The sequence below is a fragment of the Monodelphis domestica genome, chromosome 6, assembly GCF_027887165.1.
Source record: "Monodelphis domestica isolate mMonDom1 chromosome 6, mMonDom1.pri, whole genome shotgun sequence".
Classification (NCBI taxonomy): domain Eukaryota; kingdom Metazoa; phylum Chordata; class Mammalia; order Didelphimorphia; family Didelphidae; genus Monodelphis; species Monodelphis domestica.
Genome location: NC_077232.1, coordinates 68,133,573 through 68,152,951, shown reverse-complemented (window position 1 = coordinate 68,152,951; position 19,379 = coordinate 68,133,573). Strand labels below are relative to the sequence as shown.

Genomic DNA, 19,379 nt, shown 5'->3' with positions numbered 1-19,379 from the left:
TCCTGTTACCTAATACCCAACAATCCACCTCCTCTCTGTCAACTCAATCACTCAAACCACAGACTGTTCTTAAAACCAGTCGATGCTCCATCCTCTGCATACTCAAATTCCACCCTCAGAACACTCTGTGCAAATTGCATCTTCTCAACAACCAGCAGAAGGAAAATGCCCCGACTACTCCTTCACATTAGCTATGAGCAGCTGTAAACCTTTTCAGCCCAACCACACAACTGTTACCTCTTCAGGGTCTACTAGTTCCATCCTATTGCAGATTTAGTCCAATTGGAGGCACTAGAAGAAGACTTCAGTAAAGGATGAACAGTAATGAGGTATCCCAAAGTCCTAACCCACTCGTCCTTACAGAATGGGGACACTTTCCCCTAAACAGAAGTCAAATTTTAAGAAAGTCAATTAATAAAAAGAGCTTTCCATGGGGGAGAGGAAATTACTCCTCTCAGGTGCCAGTCTTCAAATCAATAGATTACTACTTATCCAGAGAAAATTAGATGGCACCACTGTTATTAAAGATATGCAGATAATGGTTTGATTCCTTTATAAAGAAAACAGCCCCATTCTTTTTAGAGATTCCATGTGGGATTTTTCTTTAAATAAAGCACATATTCTTTAAAAAGCAAAAGAATTCTCTTTGACATTGGCACTAAAAATAGCTTCTCTTTCATTTGCATACTTGCTTTTCATATCACTGAAAACCTAATTCACTTGCCAATTTAAAATTTTAATGCATATTTCTGCCATCTTAAAGTGAATTTTATTAGATACAGTTGTGCACTTGGAAATGTTTCCTTAAAGCCACACAATGTTGGCTATGAAAGAAGCTGAGATGAAGGGAAACAGTATATGTCACGAATACCCCAATTCAGTTCTGTCTACCCCTCTTCTTATTCATCCCATTTGATTGGCTAAGCAAAGGAGACCTGGCCCTGAAAGCACTCTGGTTCAAAAATGTGATAAATGACAGTATACTTCCTACACTAGGGATAAAGTAGACAAGAGGATCACATACCACTCACAGGGACAGTGTAGAAGCACTCATCTATGCAAATATAAACCTGCATCAATTGTAGATCACAAAGATTTTCTATTTGTATGTATGTATCATTAGAGGAGGATCACACAAGATATCACATATTCACTAAAATAATGATGTAACCCACATGAGGAGAGCAAGAAATGCTCTTATTAAGGAGGAAAGGGTTCTCTACTCCACTTGGTTCAAACCCCTCCTTGGAATCCCTGGGGCATCCCAGGATACTGGTGCCAAGTCATCAAAAATGGAAAGGAAATTTTGTTAGTAGAATGGTACCTAGGAACTGCATGAAATTGAAAAGAAGAATTTCAAAAAGACTTCAAGCTAATTTTCAGTCTTTGTTCCCACAAAGTCTTGCCCTAAGTATTCAGAGTGACACAGTCCTAAACTCATCTAATCCCACCTATTCATTTTATATCTAAAGAAACTAAGGCCAAAAAGGTTAAATTACTTGACTGTGGTCTAACAGGAAAGCATCAGATAGAGGACCTGAATCCAGAACCTGCAAGAACTGAATCAGTATGCTTTTTTCTACACTGCTGCCTCCTACTACCAGAAGGAAAGTTCTCATATTTCAAACTGTTCTGTCAGTATCATAGTTCTCTTCTCTCTTGGTGATTTCTTCTTCTAAAGTAGTTTTCTACTGCCTAAGTAGAATACTATCCCTTCTTGACTCCCACCCCCAAGAGTACTCTGACAGCCATTAGGAAACTTAAGTTATTAAGGCTTATTAACCCTTTTTTGGCACAAACCAAGTAAGCCTATAACAGCTCTCCCTAGCAGAGTTGGTGGCTATAGAATTTTTTTTACAACAATTAAAGAAGAAGAGCAACTAAGCTATAGAATAGAAAGGAAGCAGCTGTTACCCTCAGCAATGAGATCCTGAGCAGCTGGAATGATGCTGTCTGGCCAACTAAGTTGTAGAATTAAAGGTTTGTGCCTTGGAAAGAGGCAAAACAGGAGAGCCAGATAAAGCTTCTTTGTGGAAGAATAATGGGGTTCTGGGACATCTGATGAACCTGACTGACTTTCCCTATGTAGGGAGGGAATAAGAATTTATCTTGTACCTACTTTGTCCCAGTCACTATGCTAAGTGATTTTATAAATATTACATTTTTATCCTTACAATAGTTCTGGGAAGTAGGTGCTATGATCATCCCCATTTTATTGGTGAGGAAAACAAAGGCAGAATGAAATTAAATGACTTACAGCTAGCATATATCTGAAACTGAATTTAAACTCAGATTTCCTGACTTCAGGCCCAGTTCTTTATACATTGCACCACCAATTGCATTTCTACATATCTGTATTTGTCTCCCTTTGTTGTTATGGGTCCTGGAGGAAATCATATATATATATATATATATATATATATTGAGCCATACTGCAAACACCTGGAGGTTTGAGGCATATAGAACAGCAAAGGGCAGAGTAGGGCAGGGATGGCTTAACACAGAAAGATTGCAGTTGCTGGCATCAGAAGATCCTGGTTCTGCCACTTGCCATCTTGTCAACTTAGGCAAGTGGCAGCTTTCTGGGTCTCTGTTGCTTTGCCCAGTTTCAACTCTTTGGAGCAGGATGCTCCTGTACCCCTTAACCTCTGGTCTCCCCCTCCTCTTCCCTCTCAGGTTTTCCTGTCTCCTTTTATGTGTTGTTTCCTCCCATCAGATTGAAAGCTCAGAGACTGTCTTTCATTTTAGTAATTGTATCCCCAGTGCCTAGCACAGTATCTGCACATGATAGATGCTTAGTAAATGTTTATTGGATTGGATTGGACTTTAGGAAGACCAATATGGCAGCTGAGTGGAGACCAATAAGAAGGGACCTGGAACAAGGTAGTGGAAATGGTTTTTACAAGGTAGAATCAACCAGATTTGGCACTTGATTGGATATGGGGGGAAGGTGTGGGGAGGTTGAAAGAAGAGTAAAAGATGGCACCTAGGTTGAGAGCATGGGGAATTGAGAGAATGGTGGAGCCCTCAGCAGTAAAGAGAAATTAGTTAAAGGGAAGGATTTGAAATGAATTCTGTTTTGGACATGTTGAATCTAAATGTCTACAGAACATCCAATTTGAAATGTCCAAATAGGCAATTGGAGATGCAAGATTAGAGATCAGGAGAGAGGTTTGGGCTGAATAAGTAGATCTGAGAATCATCTTCATTAGAGAGGATAACTAAACCCATGAGATGCAATTGAAGTCTGTTATAAAGGATGATACTTCTCCCCAAGGGAATGCTCCCTACTTATCCAAAGCATTACTATTGATTTCTTATTCTTGGCCACATGTATAGTTATTTAAACAATTAGAAGATTGTCAAAAATCAATATTGGTTAGAAGTTCCTTTCATTCCTACAAGGTCCTTTTTTCTGGTAGTCCCCAAACCTTGTATGTCCTAAGTCCCTACCATTCTCCTTAATTAGCCAACTTAAGGATAAACATGAGAAAATGTTCCAGTCTCTCCAGAGAAACCCTCTAGTTCATGACATGCCAAAATAATCTTCCTAAGGCACATGATCCTGTTTAAAAACTTTCAATGAATCTACATTGCCTAGATAGAGAAGATCATAAATTCCTTGTATTCAAGGCCCTTCTTTTTTTAATTTTTTTTATTTTAATGACAAATTTCCACATAAGTTTTTAGTAATACGATCCATATTATCTCCCTCCTTTCTTCCTTCCTGCCCCCCCCCCCGGAGCTGACCAGCAATTCATTCTGGGTTATACATGTATTATCACATGAAATATATTTCCATATTATTCATTTTTGTAAGTGAAAAATTTTATAGACCCCAAACCCAAATCACATATGCAAATAAACAAGTGATAAATCATATGTTTCATCTTCTTTTCTACTCCAACAGTTTTTTTTTCCTCTAGAGCTAGATAGCATTCTTTTTCATAAATGACTCAGAATTGTCCTGGATCATTGTATCACATTTCATCATTCCACAATATTGCTGTTACTGTGTATAATGTTCTCCTTATTCTGCTTATTTCACTCTGCATCAGTTCACATAGGTATTTCCAATTCTTTCTGAAATCAACCTGCTCCTCATTCCTTATAGCAAAAGTATTCCACCACCATCACATACCACAATTTGTTCAGCCATTCCCAAACTGAGGGACATTCCTTTGGTTTTCAATTCTTTGCCATCACAAAAAGAGCAGCTATAAATATTTTTGTACAAACAGGTCCTTTCTCATTTTTTTTTCTCTTTGGGACATAGACCCAGTAGTGGTATTACTGGATCAAAAGACATGCATTCTTTTATAGCCCTTTGGGCATTATTACAAATTGTCCTCCAGAATTTTGGATCAGTTCTCAACTCCACCAGCAATGCATTTATTCAAGGTCCTTCTAACTGTATTCCAATCAAGATCTGCTAGTAAATGCTTTAAAATTGCATCTCTGTGGGGAAATGTACATTAGACATGTTTAAGCTTAATCTGCATTATTAATATTGTCTTCATCACTTCTTTATCAATCCAATCAGCAACACACTATCTCAAGCCTTGATGTGTTTGCTGATTTCCAAAATATAAATGCTCCCACTGAAAATATAACAATTGGCTTTTGGGAGCTGTAAAAACTGGCATCAGCACCCCTGATTCCTACCTATCTTTCCAATTTGATTAGCAACCAGTCTTGACTAAGGATGAAATATGTTTTCCACCCCTTGGCAGAGAGGTGGTATGTGGAGCAAGCCAAACATTCTCATTGTGGCCACTATGTTTATTTGTTTTACCTAACCACATATTTTTATTATAATAGCACTCTTCTACTCTGGGAGCAGGAATGGAAGATAGGTTGGGAAACAGTATTAGGCATTGAAAAAGACAAATAAATTCATGATACTTAATTCATTGAAATTTATCTCAGTGATAATGATTACTAAACAGAGTTGTGTGGTTGTATTGATGTTCAATACAAATTGTGCTGAACCTAGAACCTAGTCTTTCTAGCAGTAAAGTCCAGCTCTCCATTATGACATACAGGATTTCAGCTCACACTGATAATTATAAAAGCAAGACAAAGCCCTTCCTGTGAATTTTCCAGTTTTCACACTCAGTTTTCATTGCTTAAAGTCTAAACACCTTACAAGTAGAACTTAACAGCAGCTTTGAGCTGAGTGTTCCCAGGTGCTTATCACAAGAGAAGATAACTTACCCTCTACATCACTAATGCCCCCCCCTTCTCTATATATTTCCATGTCAGTTGGCTTTGAAAAGCCTTTATCCTTACCTGCACTTGGGCAGGGCTGATTGGTGCTTAGGAAGCCACAGGAAATGGACTGGTTGTCCTCAAAAAGTTCTAACATAATCCCATCTATACATTCATCCATTTAGCAGGTAATTGCTGAAACCCTGCTATGCACATAGACTTAAGGGTGTGGGATACATGTAAGACCAAACCTATGTCTCTCCTTGGAGGGGGCAGAATCATCTAAGTGGGGAAAGAACCTGTACTCAGGAAAGGTAAGTAACCACAGAGGGAAGATTTTCCTGAGTGCCAAAATGAGTGATACCATCAAGTGTCTGGGAAATCAATTCTGGCTGGAGAAGCATGAGGTCACTCACACAAGGAAGACTGCCATGCTGTCATGGAAAGGGCATTGGATTTGAGATCAAAGTCTTGAGATTTTTAATATTTTATTTCATTTTTCAATTAGAATTTTTCTCTCCCACTCATCTTTGACCTGTGATTTCATCTATTTAGGTAGCTCATCTCACATCAGCACCTATTAAGCAATTTATAGTCTTAAACAGATGTCTGGGGGCTTTCTCAGAGTCCCACAGTAAATATGTGAAGGAGGGAGGACTTGGACCTAGGTTGACTTGGCTCCCAGGACAGCTCTCTATGCCCTGCTGGCACTGCTTTTTTACCAAGATGGCTATTTATAATAAATGGTGGTTGCACATAAAGTAGCTACTGTATAAATATAATGCAAGCTCTTTGACAAGAGTTTTCATTCATTGTTTTTGTGTCCCTGGCACCTAGCACGGCATGGGGCATAGAGCACATGCTCAAAACATGACTTTGGTGACTGGGTTGATTTCAGAGCCCTACTCTGAATGAAGAGGAGATAGAAGTTCTTTATGGAGATACTAGTGGAATAGGAAACAAACCTAATAATTGTACCTATTCTTACAGAATGTTCAACAGAGAGTTATCAAACAAAGCTCTGAGGGAGAAGATGATGAGAGAAGGATTAGAAGCTGGTCATTGAAGAGGTGGTACTTGCGTTAGGCTATAAAAGGTAGGAAGGAATTCAAAATGATAAGGAGAGAAAGAGGACATTCTAGAGTCAAAGAAATCACCAAAGATACAGAAGCATGCCTTTAGGCATGTGCTAGACTCTTTGGGGACAGAGCTGTCTAGTATGTCTGGAGTATAGAATGAGTGAAGGGGATTGCTCAGCTTTCCTTTGGAAGAGGATCAATGACATCATGGATAATGTCTTGACTTGTGCATGAATTGGATTTAAGTGAGGAAAAGTGAACAGGAAGAATTATTAGAAAGCATTGATGGGGCCAGTGAGACCACATTTCAAAGGGCTCTAAAGACTCGACCTAGTATGCAGGAAGGAGCCACTGAAGATTTAGAAGATCAAAGAATGATGTAACAAGAGATTCTCTTCTCCAGATTGGACAATAGTAGTTCTCTTGATTTCTTCCAGGGCACAAAGTGTGCCCAGGACCTTTCCCTCCCAGGAAATATCTCTACTCGCTGGGTTGGAGTGGGGAGCGGAGCCTCTCAATTCTACTCCCTGAATAAGGCAGCCAAGGTCTGGACATGATTCCCAGCAGCTCTTGAGGTCTCAAGAGAGACTGCCGCTGGTCCTTCCTTTGCCCCACTCCCCTGTCATACTTCTTTGGCAGCCCCGGGTTCAGCCCAGTCCCCGAATTCCATAGTACTCTTCTAGTCTCCCCCACCCTCCCACGCCTAGCCTGAGCCCACCGAAAGTGCACCCCCCAAGCACACACTGAAGCTAAGTCACACATAAGCATAGAGACACATTGGGCTCACCCTCCACGCACCCAGCAGCGCACGCGCGCAAAACACTCCCTTGCACGCTCTCACACACTCAACCACATACACGCACTAGCGCGCGCACTCACATACACATACATACATACATACATGGGCGCGCACAGAGAGGAGTGCAAACCCCCTCCTTCTCTAAGAAGCGCGCGCGCGCGCGTACACACACACACACACACACACACACACACACACCACCGGTGCCACCTCCAACAGAGTCCGGGACTGGGGTGGAGGGAGGAGGTGACAGCTCAGGTAGCTGGGTCACAGCGACTAGGCGGGGCTGGAGAGGGAGCGGGGGTTGGGGGCAGGCTGACAGCTGGTCCGGAGCAGCAGCAGCGCCCAGAGGGAAGGAAGGAGGCTGGTGAGCCCGCAGCCCGCCGCCTGAGCCCTGGCCCGGCCCTCCTGGACCCCGCGCCGCCATGCCCTTGGCTTTCTGCGGCAGCGAGAACGACTCGGCCGCCTACAAGGTGGACCAGGGCGTTCTGAACAACGGCTGCTTCGTGGATGCACTCAACGTGGTCCCGCACGTCTTCCTGTTCTTCATCACTTTCCCCATCCTGTTTATCGGTAAGCTTGAGAGTGCCAGGTCAACGGACAGGGACTGGGCAGGGGGGTTAGGGGGGCAACGGGAGCAGGAGCCCGGGCGGGGGCACAGACTTTCTCCTCACTTTTCCCAGCCACTCCGCCAGCTTCCCTACCCCCGCCATCCCCAGCGTCTTTCTGCTCTCTTGCCCTTCTCCGTTCACCCTTTTCTGGCATTTCTCCCTGTGCCTTCTCTTTGGTCTTTCTCGCTGAGCAACCTTTCCTTTCCGAACGAGTTTTCTTGGGCATCCCTGCGTTCTTCCTGTCTCCTGGCCTCACTTTTGTGCGCTCCAAACCCCCTCTCTATTCGCCTTTCCTGCCTCAGCTCTGCTGGTCTCCCTTCACTCCTTTTTCCAGGGCTCTTAATCCCCCCCTGGGGGAGACTAACTTCTATGGGTACTCGTTCAACTTCCTTGGTCAGCTCCTAAACCTAAATTCCTAACCTCAGAAAGCTCCTCCAAAAGATACATTCTTCCCTCTTCCCCCGCTCTCTAGCCTCCCTTTCCGGTCGTTCTCCCACAAAGTGCCCCAGATGATGGGGGGAGGGGGGGGTGAGAGCAGAGAAAGGAGTTTGGAGTTCAGATTCCTGGGGCTAAAAGTCGAGTCACAGCTAGTTGGTTCTGTGACTGAGACGTCCCAGGTAGCAGGACCAGCCTTCTGTCCTCTCCTTCTGTGACTTTCAAGGTCTTCCTCCTCTCCTATCCCTACTTTCCCCTCTTCCTGGTCCTGACAAAATCTGTGCCCCCAAAAGGGGAAGGGAGCTGTTGTTACGTCTAATATCCTCTCCACCCCAACCCTTACTTCATCTGGACCAGATGTTATCAATCTCCAGTTGGACTAAATTCCCATAATCTGAGGGCTCTGGGAAGAGATAGAAACTGGACAAGGGAATGCTTGTGCTCTGGGGCAAATGAGAACCCATAGAATCTATATTCATAGAAAGAGTGCTGAACATGGAGTCAGAAAACCTGAGTTCAAATGCTCACTTTGCCCAAAACCACCCATGTGACTTTGGGTCTCTTCTTCATCTCTTAAAAAAAAAAAAGTTAGACTAGCTACCCTCTAAGTTTTCTCCCAACTAGAGATCAATGATCATAAAGTCATAAGTATGTCAGAGCTAGAAGGACCTATAAGACCACAGATCAAAACCCTCTCATTTTCCAAGCGGCTAAAATGAGGCTCAAAGTAAAATTATTTACCCAAGTCATTCAAGTAAAAAGTGGTATAACTAGAACTTAAACCATTCAAATGACTTTCATTTCTACTAAGCCATACTGCATGCCTCCTTTTTAACTTCATATCCAATGCTAAAGTTAATCATAGATGCCCTGACAGCCTAGATAGGTCTGGTTTTTGTAATTTAACCGGTTGGTGAATATTCCTGTCTCTGTAGCACATATTTTGGGGTTTTCATTTTTATTTTCTTTTTAAGTTATACTTCTATTTTTAGTTTTGCATTCTCTCCCTCCCTTCATGCCCTCCCCAACCCAGTGAAAAGGCAAGAAATATAATAGCCATTATACATATACAGTCATGTATTCCCACATTAGCTATATCTACCCTGTCAAAAAAAAAAGCAACAAAAATGAAGAAAAGGGAAAAACTTCAATCTGGACTCTGAGTCCATCAGTTCTCTCTCTGGAGATGGATAGCTTTTTATGTGATGATTCCTTTAGAGTTGTAGTAGCTCTTTATATTGATCAGCTACTAAGTCTTTCACAATTGACTCTCCTTCCATTGTTAATGTGCAGATTCTTTTGCTTCCAGCTCACTTCACTTTGTTTCAATTCATATAGGTCTTTCCAGTGTATTCTGAGACCATCCCATCTCATATACCATATACCATCACTTATACCATATGTTCAACCATTCCCCAACTTGCTCAGCATCCAGTTCTTTGCTGCCACAAACAGAGCTGCTAAGAATATTTTTTACAAAAGAGTCCTTTTCCTTTTCTTTGGTCTCCTTAGAATTTTATTTCTAGTCAAAGAATAGGCACAGTTTGATAGCCCTTTGGACCAAGTTCTAAATCAGCATATATTTTGTACAAAGGCATTGAATCAGAATCTATATGCCCCCATTTGGAGATACCATTCATTCACCCACAGGGCTAACATTGGCCTAGGTGATTTTTTCTAAACCTGCTTCTGTGGAATAATCAGACTTCCTGAGTCTACACTCATACTGCATACCCTCAAAAGATATGCATGTAACAGTGCTTGTTCCATCAGTCAGTGCAACATGCCAAGGTATCTCTGTTGTGTTGGGGGTGTCAATGTCCTTTCAAACATCTGGATTTTGCTTTAATTTTAAAAACAAAAGTAGGTCCTACATTATTAGGGGGGAGAGTGTTACAAAAGTAAATAAACATGAGTAGAGTGGTGGAGCTCCCACGGGTTGATAATACGATGCCTCAGATGTAGCATATGTGCAAAGAGTGCTGGAGCCAGCTCCTATGGGCTAAAGGCTATTGTTAAATATTTAGTATGGATACCTACACCATAGAAATTGGCAAATGTTATGAATCAAGTCTTGATTTATTGTCTTATTTATTATCCAGACTTAAGAAAGTGATGGGGAAAATGCTAATAAGATTATACTTGAAAGTATGTCATGTATACATCTTTCAACATTTATCAGAACATTCCTGCATATATGTGACACACAGACATCAGTATTTCTACTTCTATTGGTAAACATTGGCACTCAGTAGGTGCCAAAATGTGTACTTCTCATTTGTTTTGGGGATTTTTTAATTTAGTCCATGACTTCTGTCTTCAAACAATTATAGGATTATAGATTTAGAACTGAAAGGAATTTTTTAGAACATCCAACATCCTCCCTTTACAGATGAGGAAATGGTGTCACATAGAAGATTAAGACTTGTCCAGTTCACAAAGTTTGTAAGTTCTCTAGGAAGGATTTGGATCCAGAACTTCCTGGAAGAAGCTAATGATGATCAGCCTGGAAAAGAGAAGATATAAGGGAGATATCATGACTCTTTTTAAGGATTTGAAGAGTTATTGTAGGGAAAGAGGGTTTACTTGATCTGCTTGGCTATAGAAAGTAAAGCCAAGAGTAAACTCTGCATATTCTCTCCATCAGTACAGATTGCAGTCCCTCCATGCTCTCTCCTCCTATGTAATATTTTTGAACCCCTGATCTTCTGACTTAGAATCAATGCTAAGTATCAGTTCCTAGGGAGAAGTGGGCTAAGGGCTAGGCAATTGGAATTAAGTGACTTGCCAAGGAACCCACAGCTAGAAAGTGTCTGAGGTCAGATTTGAACCCAGGACCTCTTGCCTCTAGAACTGGCAATCTATCCACTGAGCCACTTAGCTCCCCCTATAATTCTTGTCCATATTCTTTTCTAGCTCTCCACTCACTGTGCTGAAGGTGTTCTTGTAGTTCTTTGTACAATGCATGGATGCCAGTGGGATACTCAAACTGTTCATCTGTTGACTCCTTACCCTCACCACCTGCCTGGACAACATAATTTTCCAATCCTATATTTCCTCAATGATATACCTTAAGGATGCTTTTGTTTAGTGAGCAATCTCCCCCCTAAAACAAAGCACCATCTTTTTAACACCAATGTTCTTTTGGTAACATTAAATGATTGGGAGAATCCCACAGACTTCATCATTCAAATGGCAATGAAGAGAGGCAGCTGGGTAGCATAGCAGATAGAGTGCAGGGCCTGAAGTCAGGAGAGCCTGGGTTCAAATCTGATCTCAGACACTTCCTAGCTATGTGACCCTAGGCAATTCACTTAGCCCCAATTCCTTACTCTTGCCATTCTGCTGACTTAAAATTGATACTAAGAGAGAAGTTAAGGGGGTTTTTAAATGTCTATGAAGAAATGTGTGGCAGGCTTGAGCAGGTTACAACACATTACAAGAAAAGAATTCTAAAGAAGTGCCATAAAGGATATCATCATAGAAATGGATGGCTAGGAAAAGAGATGGATAGGTTATGTAGCCACGGTGAGGTATAGAACCAGAGGGGAGCCCAAGTACTCCACCAGGATCCAGGCAATGTTAAGAGATTTGGAGGAAGACTCCCAGAATGTTGGGTAGACCTACCACCTGTCACAGATTTATTGGAGGACATAGACAAGAATCAAAGGACATTTAGGCAGAGATAGCTTGCCATCTGCATCATTGGAGAGAAGATTAGCACTGTCAGAGCATTTTAGTCAGAATTCCTTATGCTCACTGGAGAACCAGAAGCAATGGATAGAAAATTTTCAGAAACAGATTGCAAACTTCCTAACTGGAAGTTAGGAAGAAAACTTCCTAACTGCTAGAATTGTAAAAAAAAAAAAAAAACGAACAAGTTGCCTTGTAAGGTAGTGAGTTCCCCAATTCTAGAAGTATTCAAGTGTAAACTACATAACTTGTCAGGGATATTGTAAGAGGCATTCAAGTTCAAGTTCAAATACAGGTTTGACTAGGTGCCATCTGAGGTCCCCTTTAACTCTGAAATTCTGTGAATAAGCACTCCTACCAAGCAGCTAAGAACTAAGATTAAATTCCACATCTTAACTTATATGCCAGAGGAGGCTTTATCTCCTTCCTGGCAGAGGAACTTTTTCATTATACAGGTTGATAAATATAAGAGAAGACAAAATGAAACATATGCACCAAAAAAAAAAAGACTTGAGCACATAGATTCTGTATGAATAATGTTACTCTCTTAGACCCTATGCTAGACCTTCTAGCCACTCTTATCTTTCCTAGGAATGCTTCTTCCCTCCAACCAACATTGGCGAACCTTTTCTGAGTTTGAGTGCCCAGAGGGCAAATTCAAACTGTCTGTGAGCCCCCAAATTACCAGAGAGAAATGAGGGAGGAAGTTCTTACTTTGGGTGGCTGAAAAGAGAAGTGGTGCTTACAAAAAATGTTCTCTGGCACTAGAAAAAGGGGAATAGAGCAGCTCCCCGAATGCCAGCTCTGCATGCGTGCCACATTTTTGTCAACACTGCCAAGCTATCTTCCCCCACTTCCAATCCTTCCAAGAGGACTTGCAGCTCCCTTTCAGATAACAGAGAGAGTCTAGGACTTATAGTCCAAAGACATGAGTTAAAATCCTAGTTCTGCCATATACTGCTGGTATGGTCTTGGGCAAGTCACTTAACTTTTCTAAGCCTCAGTTTCCTCATCTATAAAATGTGATAATATTTGCATTTCCCTCAACAGAGTATTATGATAAAAGTGAAGTCTTAAGTATTGTTATTTCAGAGAGCCCCATATGAGAGAACAACAGGTTCACAGAATCAAAATATCAAAGCTGGAGAGGGGCTTAGAACCTAAAACATAGTGTAGAACTAGAAGGTTCTATAGAGCTATAGAATGTTAGAACTGGAAGGGACTAATTTAGAATGTATAAACAGAACCTAGAATGTCAGAGCTAGAAGGGACCTTCAGAATTAGCCAGTCCAACGCTCTCCTTTTACAAAGGATTAAAATAAGGATTAAAGATAAGTGACTTACCCAAGGATTACATAGCAGAGGCTCTACTCAGACTCAAGGTTTCAAGCTCAAGGTCTATGACTCTGTTTATCCAGACCATTTCCTAGTATTAAATTATGATAAAGCACTTAACAGTATCTGGCACATAATGAGAGCTATATAAAGGTTACCTATGATGATGATGATGACAATGATAATAATGATGATGATGGGATGATGATGATGATGATGATGATGATATGAAGGGGGTTGTTGGTGGGAATATTCCTTAAAAGAATCTCCCATCATATTAATACACAGGAAAAATGTATCAGTGACAGCCTCAGAATCAGGAAGACCTGAGTTCAAGTCTTGCCTCTCACACATCCTGGCTGTGTGACTCTACAAATCACATAACCTCTAAGAGCCTCCAGCCAGCTCCCCAAAACTACAAATTTCAAAAGTTACCCATCTGCTTTGCTAGAGAAAGTCAGTCTCTCCAGTAGACTGTGCCCTATCCAAATCAAATCATTGTTTCAGACAATAAGTTCATACAAACATGCATTTATCACCAACTGATCCTCAAACCATTACAAAGGCATCTACATAGAGCACTAAACCTGGAGTCAAGCTAGAGATGAGTTCAAATCTGATCTCAGAAATCTTCTAGCTGTTTTGATAGCTTATTAGCCTTTAGCTTTCTCATCTGTAAAATGGGGATGATTATAGTACCTACTTCTCAGAGTCACTTTTAGGATAAAATAAGATAATATTTATAAAATCCTTTGCAAATCTTAAAGAGCCTGATTTTTATTATCAAGTGCCTAGTGCCTACTAAAGGCTAGGCACTGTGTTCGGTACTAGTGACATCAAGACAAAAATGAAAGTCTCTGTCCTCAAGAAGCTTACATTCTATCATTTCAACAACATGAATATTGGCACACTTGAATATCCTACACCATTTCTGTAGACTGTGACTGAGCTGTTCGTTCTCTTCAGGATGGGGCAGCCAGAGTGCCAAAGTTCACATCCATCACAGTACCTGGCTTCACTTCCCTGGTCACAACCTTCGCTGGATCCTGACCTTCATGCTGTTGTTTGTCCTGGTGTGTGAGATTGCAGAGGGCGTCCTATCAGATGGGTAAGTGGAGCCTCCTTGGGGTAGGGCATTATTTCAGTGATTCAGGCCGTAGTCCTGGGGGTCCCATGGAAGACAGCTCACTGACTCTTCCTCTCTCCCTCCTTCCTTCTGGAGTAGAGGGATAGGGAGAGGTACTGGACAGAGTGCAGGACTACTTAGCTGTGTTACCATGGACACATCAATTAACCTTTCTGAACCTCAGTTTCCTCATCTGAAAAATGGGAATGATAAAACATGTAACCCCTACCTCAAAGATGTGAAGATCAAATAATATACTGTAGGTAAAACACTTTGCAATCATAAAATCTATTATATACTGTAAAAGAGAGAATTTGCACGGCAAGCCTAACCTGCAACACAAAGCAAAGGACATCTCAAGCAAATTCTCTTTTATAATACTGCATAATCAATCTCTGGCTGGTTGACTAGGTTATATAGATAAGCAGTATGGTATGGTGGAAACAGAGGGCTGCACTGGGTCAGAAGACCTAAGCTCTTAGGAGTTAATTCTACTTTTGTGCTTGAATTTTCCTCTATTTGGATGGGGATGAGATAGTCCCCCAAATCCCTCATAGTGGACATGATCTAAAAGTCTATGAAAGGGGATAACTAGGTGGCTTAGGGGTTAGAAAGCCAGGTCTGAAGACAGAATGTCCTGGGTTCAAATATGATCTCAGACACTTCCTAGCTGTATGACCCTGGGCAAGTCACTTTACCCCAATTGCCTAGAACTTACCACTTTTATGCCTTAGAATTGATGATTGACAGAAGTTAAGGGTTTTTTAAAAGATATATACAGAATATAATCTTCAATGGATTGTATGATTGATGATCAAATGGGAAGCAGTTGACCTATCATAACCTAATATAGCTGGCCAAGTGGTCACTGGCTCATGACTGGAGTAAATAGTCATGGGTAGTAAGTATCTAGGTTTGTCACTTCTGTCCTTTCTTGGATCCTTTACTCCTGGGTCCACTGCTTCTCTACAAGACAGGGATAAGATAATATTATGCACCTGGGAAGAATATTGATTGCATTCATGTTGATTTTAAATGTTGATTGACTAAAAATCCTGGTAAGTAGCTATTTTGACTCCTTGACTTCTGTATCCTGGAGCCAACTGGTCCAAGCTGATTCTCAGGTTAACAAAAGCCCTGCATTCTCTACCTGGTGTGGATGCTACTGATGTCTGGAACTTTTGGCAAGTATGACAAAGTGACAAAGTTTTATCATCTATGAGTGGAGGAAAGCCTTCATGATGGTACTCTTTCCTTGGAAATGGAGATCAAGAGTGTACGGCAGATGTTTCAGAAATAAAAATTCTCCAACTCTAAATGAGTACAGAGTCATATTGTGTTCATTTAGCAAACATTTGCTGAGCACATACTGTATCAGGGTCCTGTGCTAGCAGATATGGCAGAGTTGAAGAAGAACAAGAGATAAGACCCACCCTCTGTGTTTTCAAATTTATAGTAGAGATATGTTAGAATATAAGGCAGACTGTGATCTGTGCAATCAAAAGAGTTATTCTAGAGACCTTGATCATGCATGCATGTCTGTGCACACAGAGCTTCACATACGGCTGCTTTCTCTCTCTACCAAGGAGCAATCCTGTTGGCACCAGGAAGCAGAGTCCCTGGCTCCTCTATTTACAGCAAACTCTCTGATAACAGATGCCAACTAAATGATAGAGGCCCTAATTGGTAACAGCCTCTTCCACTCTTCCCTCTTGCGAGTTGAGACTTCCCCTTGGCAAAGTCAGGACCTCTGGGCAGTTTTTAAAGCTTCCAAGACACTATTAGACTATGAGACTGATGAACTCATCAAACCTCACTAACTTATAACTCCAAGACAATCATAGAACATTAGAATCTCACAAATCTCTTACTACTTAGGAATACTCCTTGTAACAGCTCCAAGAAATAGTTAGCCAGAGAGAATAGTAAAGACCCAGAAGCAAATAGGCATAGTAGCCCAGTGTTTGATAAGCCAAAGAACCTCTATGATCCTATAACCTGAACCTGAACTACTGGGATGGACTCCCTATTAGACAAGAATTACTTGGAAAATTGGAAAGCAATATTCAGAAAATTAGATATTGACCAATATCTTATATCATATACTATACCAAGCTCCAAGTAGATCTATAATCTAAATCTAAAGATCACATAATTTCAATGGGAAGAGAATGGAAGAAGTTATCTTAATAATAGTTTCTAGGAAGTGACAGTAATATGAAAAAATAACATCAAAATAGCATTTTAAATGACCGTCCACCTCTCCTCAAAAGTCACCATTGAGCAGAACTCACTACTTTCTAAGGCATTCTGGTTAGTATTTTTTCATACATTAGACATGGTTCGGCATCTCTTCAGCCTCTACCCAATTGTCCCTATTTTCTCCTTCTGGTTACCAGTAGAACAGCTCTAATCCTTCCACATAACCTCCCATCAAATGTGCAAAGATAGCTAATGCATTCCTCCTAGGTGTCCTTTACTTCAAAATCAACATCCACAAGTCCCTTCAACTGATTCTCATTAGGTACAGTGTCCAGTCCTCTCCTCATCCCAGTTACCTTTCTTTGGATACTTTCTAACTTATTCCAGGATCCTTCTTTAAATATGGCATCCAGAAATAAGCACAGAACTAAATGTGTGGTCTCACCACGGCAGAGCTAAAGAAGAGCAAGAGATAGTATCCACTCTCTCTTTTTATGCTGTAGTAGAGCTATGTTAGAACATAAGGCAGACGTGATCTCTGCAATCAGAAGATCTGGAGACCTTGATCATGCATGCATGCCTATGCACACAGAGTCTCACATATGACTGCTTTACCTCTCTACCAAGGAGCAATCCTGTTGGTACCAGGAAGCAGAGATAGCATCTAGGACTAGCACACAATCACTAAACCTTTATTTATTTTTTTTAATTTTCCATGGTTACATGAATTATGGTTTTTTTCCCCTCCCCTCACCCCTCCCCACTCCCTCGAACCCATTTCCATATTACTCATTTTTGTAAAAGAGCAATCCTTTAAATCCAAAACCCTAAATCACTTACCTATACAAACAAGTGCTTAATCACATGTTTTCTTCTGAATTTCTACTCCCACAATTCTTTCTCTAGATGTTAGTAGCATTCTTTCTCATAAGTCCCTTGGAATTACCCTCAATCATTGCATTGCACTAAATCTTTATTGAGAGACGTCTGTGAAGCACTAGATTGAGCACTGGGCTTACAAAGACAAAAATGAACAATTCCTTACCCTCAAGATCATATTCTATTTTTTTTTAATTCTTACCTGCTTCTGTCTTAGAACCAATACTAAGGATCAGGACTAAGGCAGAAGGGCTAAGCAACTAGAGTCAAGTGACTTGCCCAGGTTCATATAGGTAGGAAGCATCTAAGACCAGATTTGAACCCAAGACCTCCCGACTTTAGATCTGGCTTTCTATCTACCTAGCTGCCCCAAACTTGTGGTCTATTTGAGGAAGTAACACATACAAAGAGAAGTAAATGCAAAATATATGGATTCTTAGTTCCTCATCTGTAAAATAAGGGGTTGGGATGAGATAGCCTCCAAAACTCCTTCTAGGTCTATATCCATAGCCCTAACCCTATAGATATAAAGCAATTTGGATCAGAGACACTAGCAGCTGAGAGGGGGGAAAGGGTCAAGAAAGCCTTTATAGAAGAGGTGTGGCTTTAATTGAGCTTTGAAGGGAGGCAGAGAAGAAGAGGAAATGTATTCTAGACATGGAGAATATCCTATGCAAAAACAAGGAGATAGGAGATGAAATGTCATGTGTGAAGAACAGCAAGAAAGCCAGTCTGGCATAAAGGAAAATAATATGAAATAATATTGGAAAGGTGGTCTGGAGCCAGGTTATGAAGAGTTTTCATGCCCAACAGAGGATTGTGTATTTTTAAGCCAGAGGCAACTGGAACTTATTGATCAGAGGAGGGTCGTGGTCAAGACATTGTTTTCACAGCATCACTACTATGTGAAGGATTTATTGAAAAGAGGAGATACTAAGGGCAAAGAGATTCTGGCCATTGCAATAGCACAGAGCAGAAGTAGTGAGAGCCTGAACTAGCTGGTGGATATGTGAGTGGAAAGAAGGGGAGATATGTGAGAGAGATTTTGATAGGAGAATTAACAAGACTTGGCAACTTATTGGATATGGAGCCAAGGAGATTGAGGAGTCAAGGACAACTCCAAGGCCTCAAAGCTATCTAACTTTGGATGGAAGTACCCTCAACAGACGTAGGGAAATTGGGAAGAAGTTTGGGTTCGAGGTAATGGGGAAGGAGGAGAGTGGTCAGAGGGAGATAATGAATTCAATTTTGGATACTATTAAGTTTTATATGCCTAACAAATATCTAGTGAAAATATTTAATAGGGAATTGGTGATGCAGGACAGAAGCTCAGGGAAGAATCTGAGGCTAGCTGTATAAAAATGAGAGTTATTCATAGGGATGATAATTGAACCCATGGGAGCTGATAGCACCACTCTGTTTACCACATTTATATTAATGTAGCTTAAAATTGCCTTAGCCAGTAGATGAGAGTACAATAGCCCTGAAAGCACAACCTGAGATCCAATTGAAAGTCTATCCAAGAAGATTGGGGGTACCTTAACCAACTGCCAGTGTACCCCTCTCTCCACTTACTGGCAACTCTTGCTATTTATTTGGCTACATTAGAAATCCTGGACTTTTTTGGCTCCAACAGATTCTTCTCTGAAGTAATGGATCCTCCTTATGAATTATTATTATTCAATTCAATATTAGTAAATCATTATTGAATGTCTCATGGGCTCTGTGCCCAGCCCTGGTCTAGGGTTTGGGGGGGGGGGGACTTTCAGTCCCTATGCTTGCTCAATGTCTCTAGGTGTTTATTGGATCTTCCTGGGAACAGTGCCTTCCCCAGACTCCTAGGGTTTTATTTAATTAACCAATTAATGAACAATTTCTGGAAAGTCAGCTATGATCCAGACACTCTGCTAGGCACTGAGAAAACAAATACAAAACCAAGATAATGTCTGCCCTCAAGAGGCTTATGATCTAAAAGAGGTAGGCAACATAAGAGGTAGTTGGGGTCTTGC

General features: G+C 41.0%; 1 protein-coding gene and 1 long non-coding RNA gene across 2 annotated transcripts in view; one reads left to right on the top strand and one right to left on the bottom strand.

Moving 5' to 3' along the window:
* Positions 1–7,093: 7,093 nt before the first annotated feature.
* The window catches only part of ABCC8 (ATP binding cassette subfamily C member 8), a 133,916-nt gene continuing 121,630 nt past the window's right edge, over positions 7,094–19,379 (top strand). The window contains exons 1-2 of the mRNA XM_056802201.1: positions 7,094–7,662; positions 14,130–14,271. Of these exons, the coding sequence (XP_056658179.1) occupies positions 7,515–7,662; positions 14,130–14,271 (290 nt within the window). The 5' untranslated portion in view covers positions 7,094–7,514. The remainder of the gene's footprint in view (positions 7,663–14,129; positions 14,272–19,379) is intronic.
* The window catches only part of LOC103102099 (uncharacterized), a 77,295-nt gene continuing 67,350 nt past the window's right edge, over positions 9,435–19,379 (bottom strand). Inside the window, exon 3 of the long non-coding RNA XR_469331.3 lies at positions 9,435–10,641. This is a non-coding gene — a long non-coding RNA (uncharacterized LOC103102099). The remainder of the gene's footprint in view (positions 10,642–19,379) is intronic.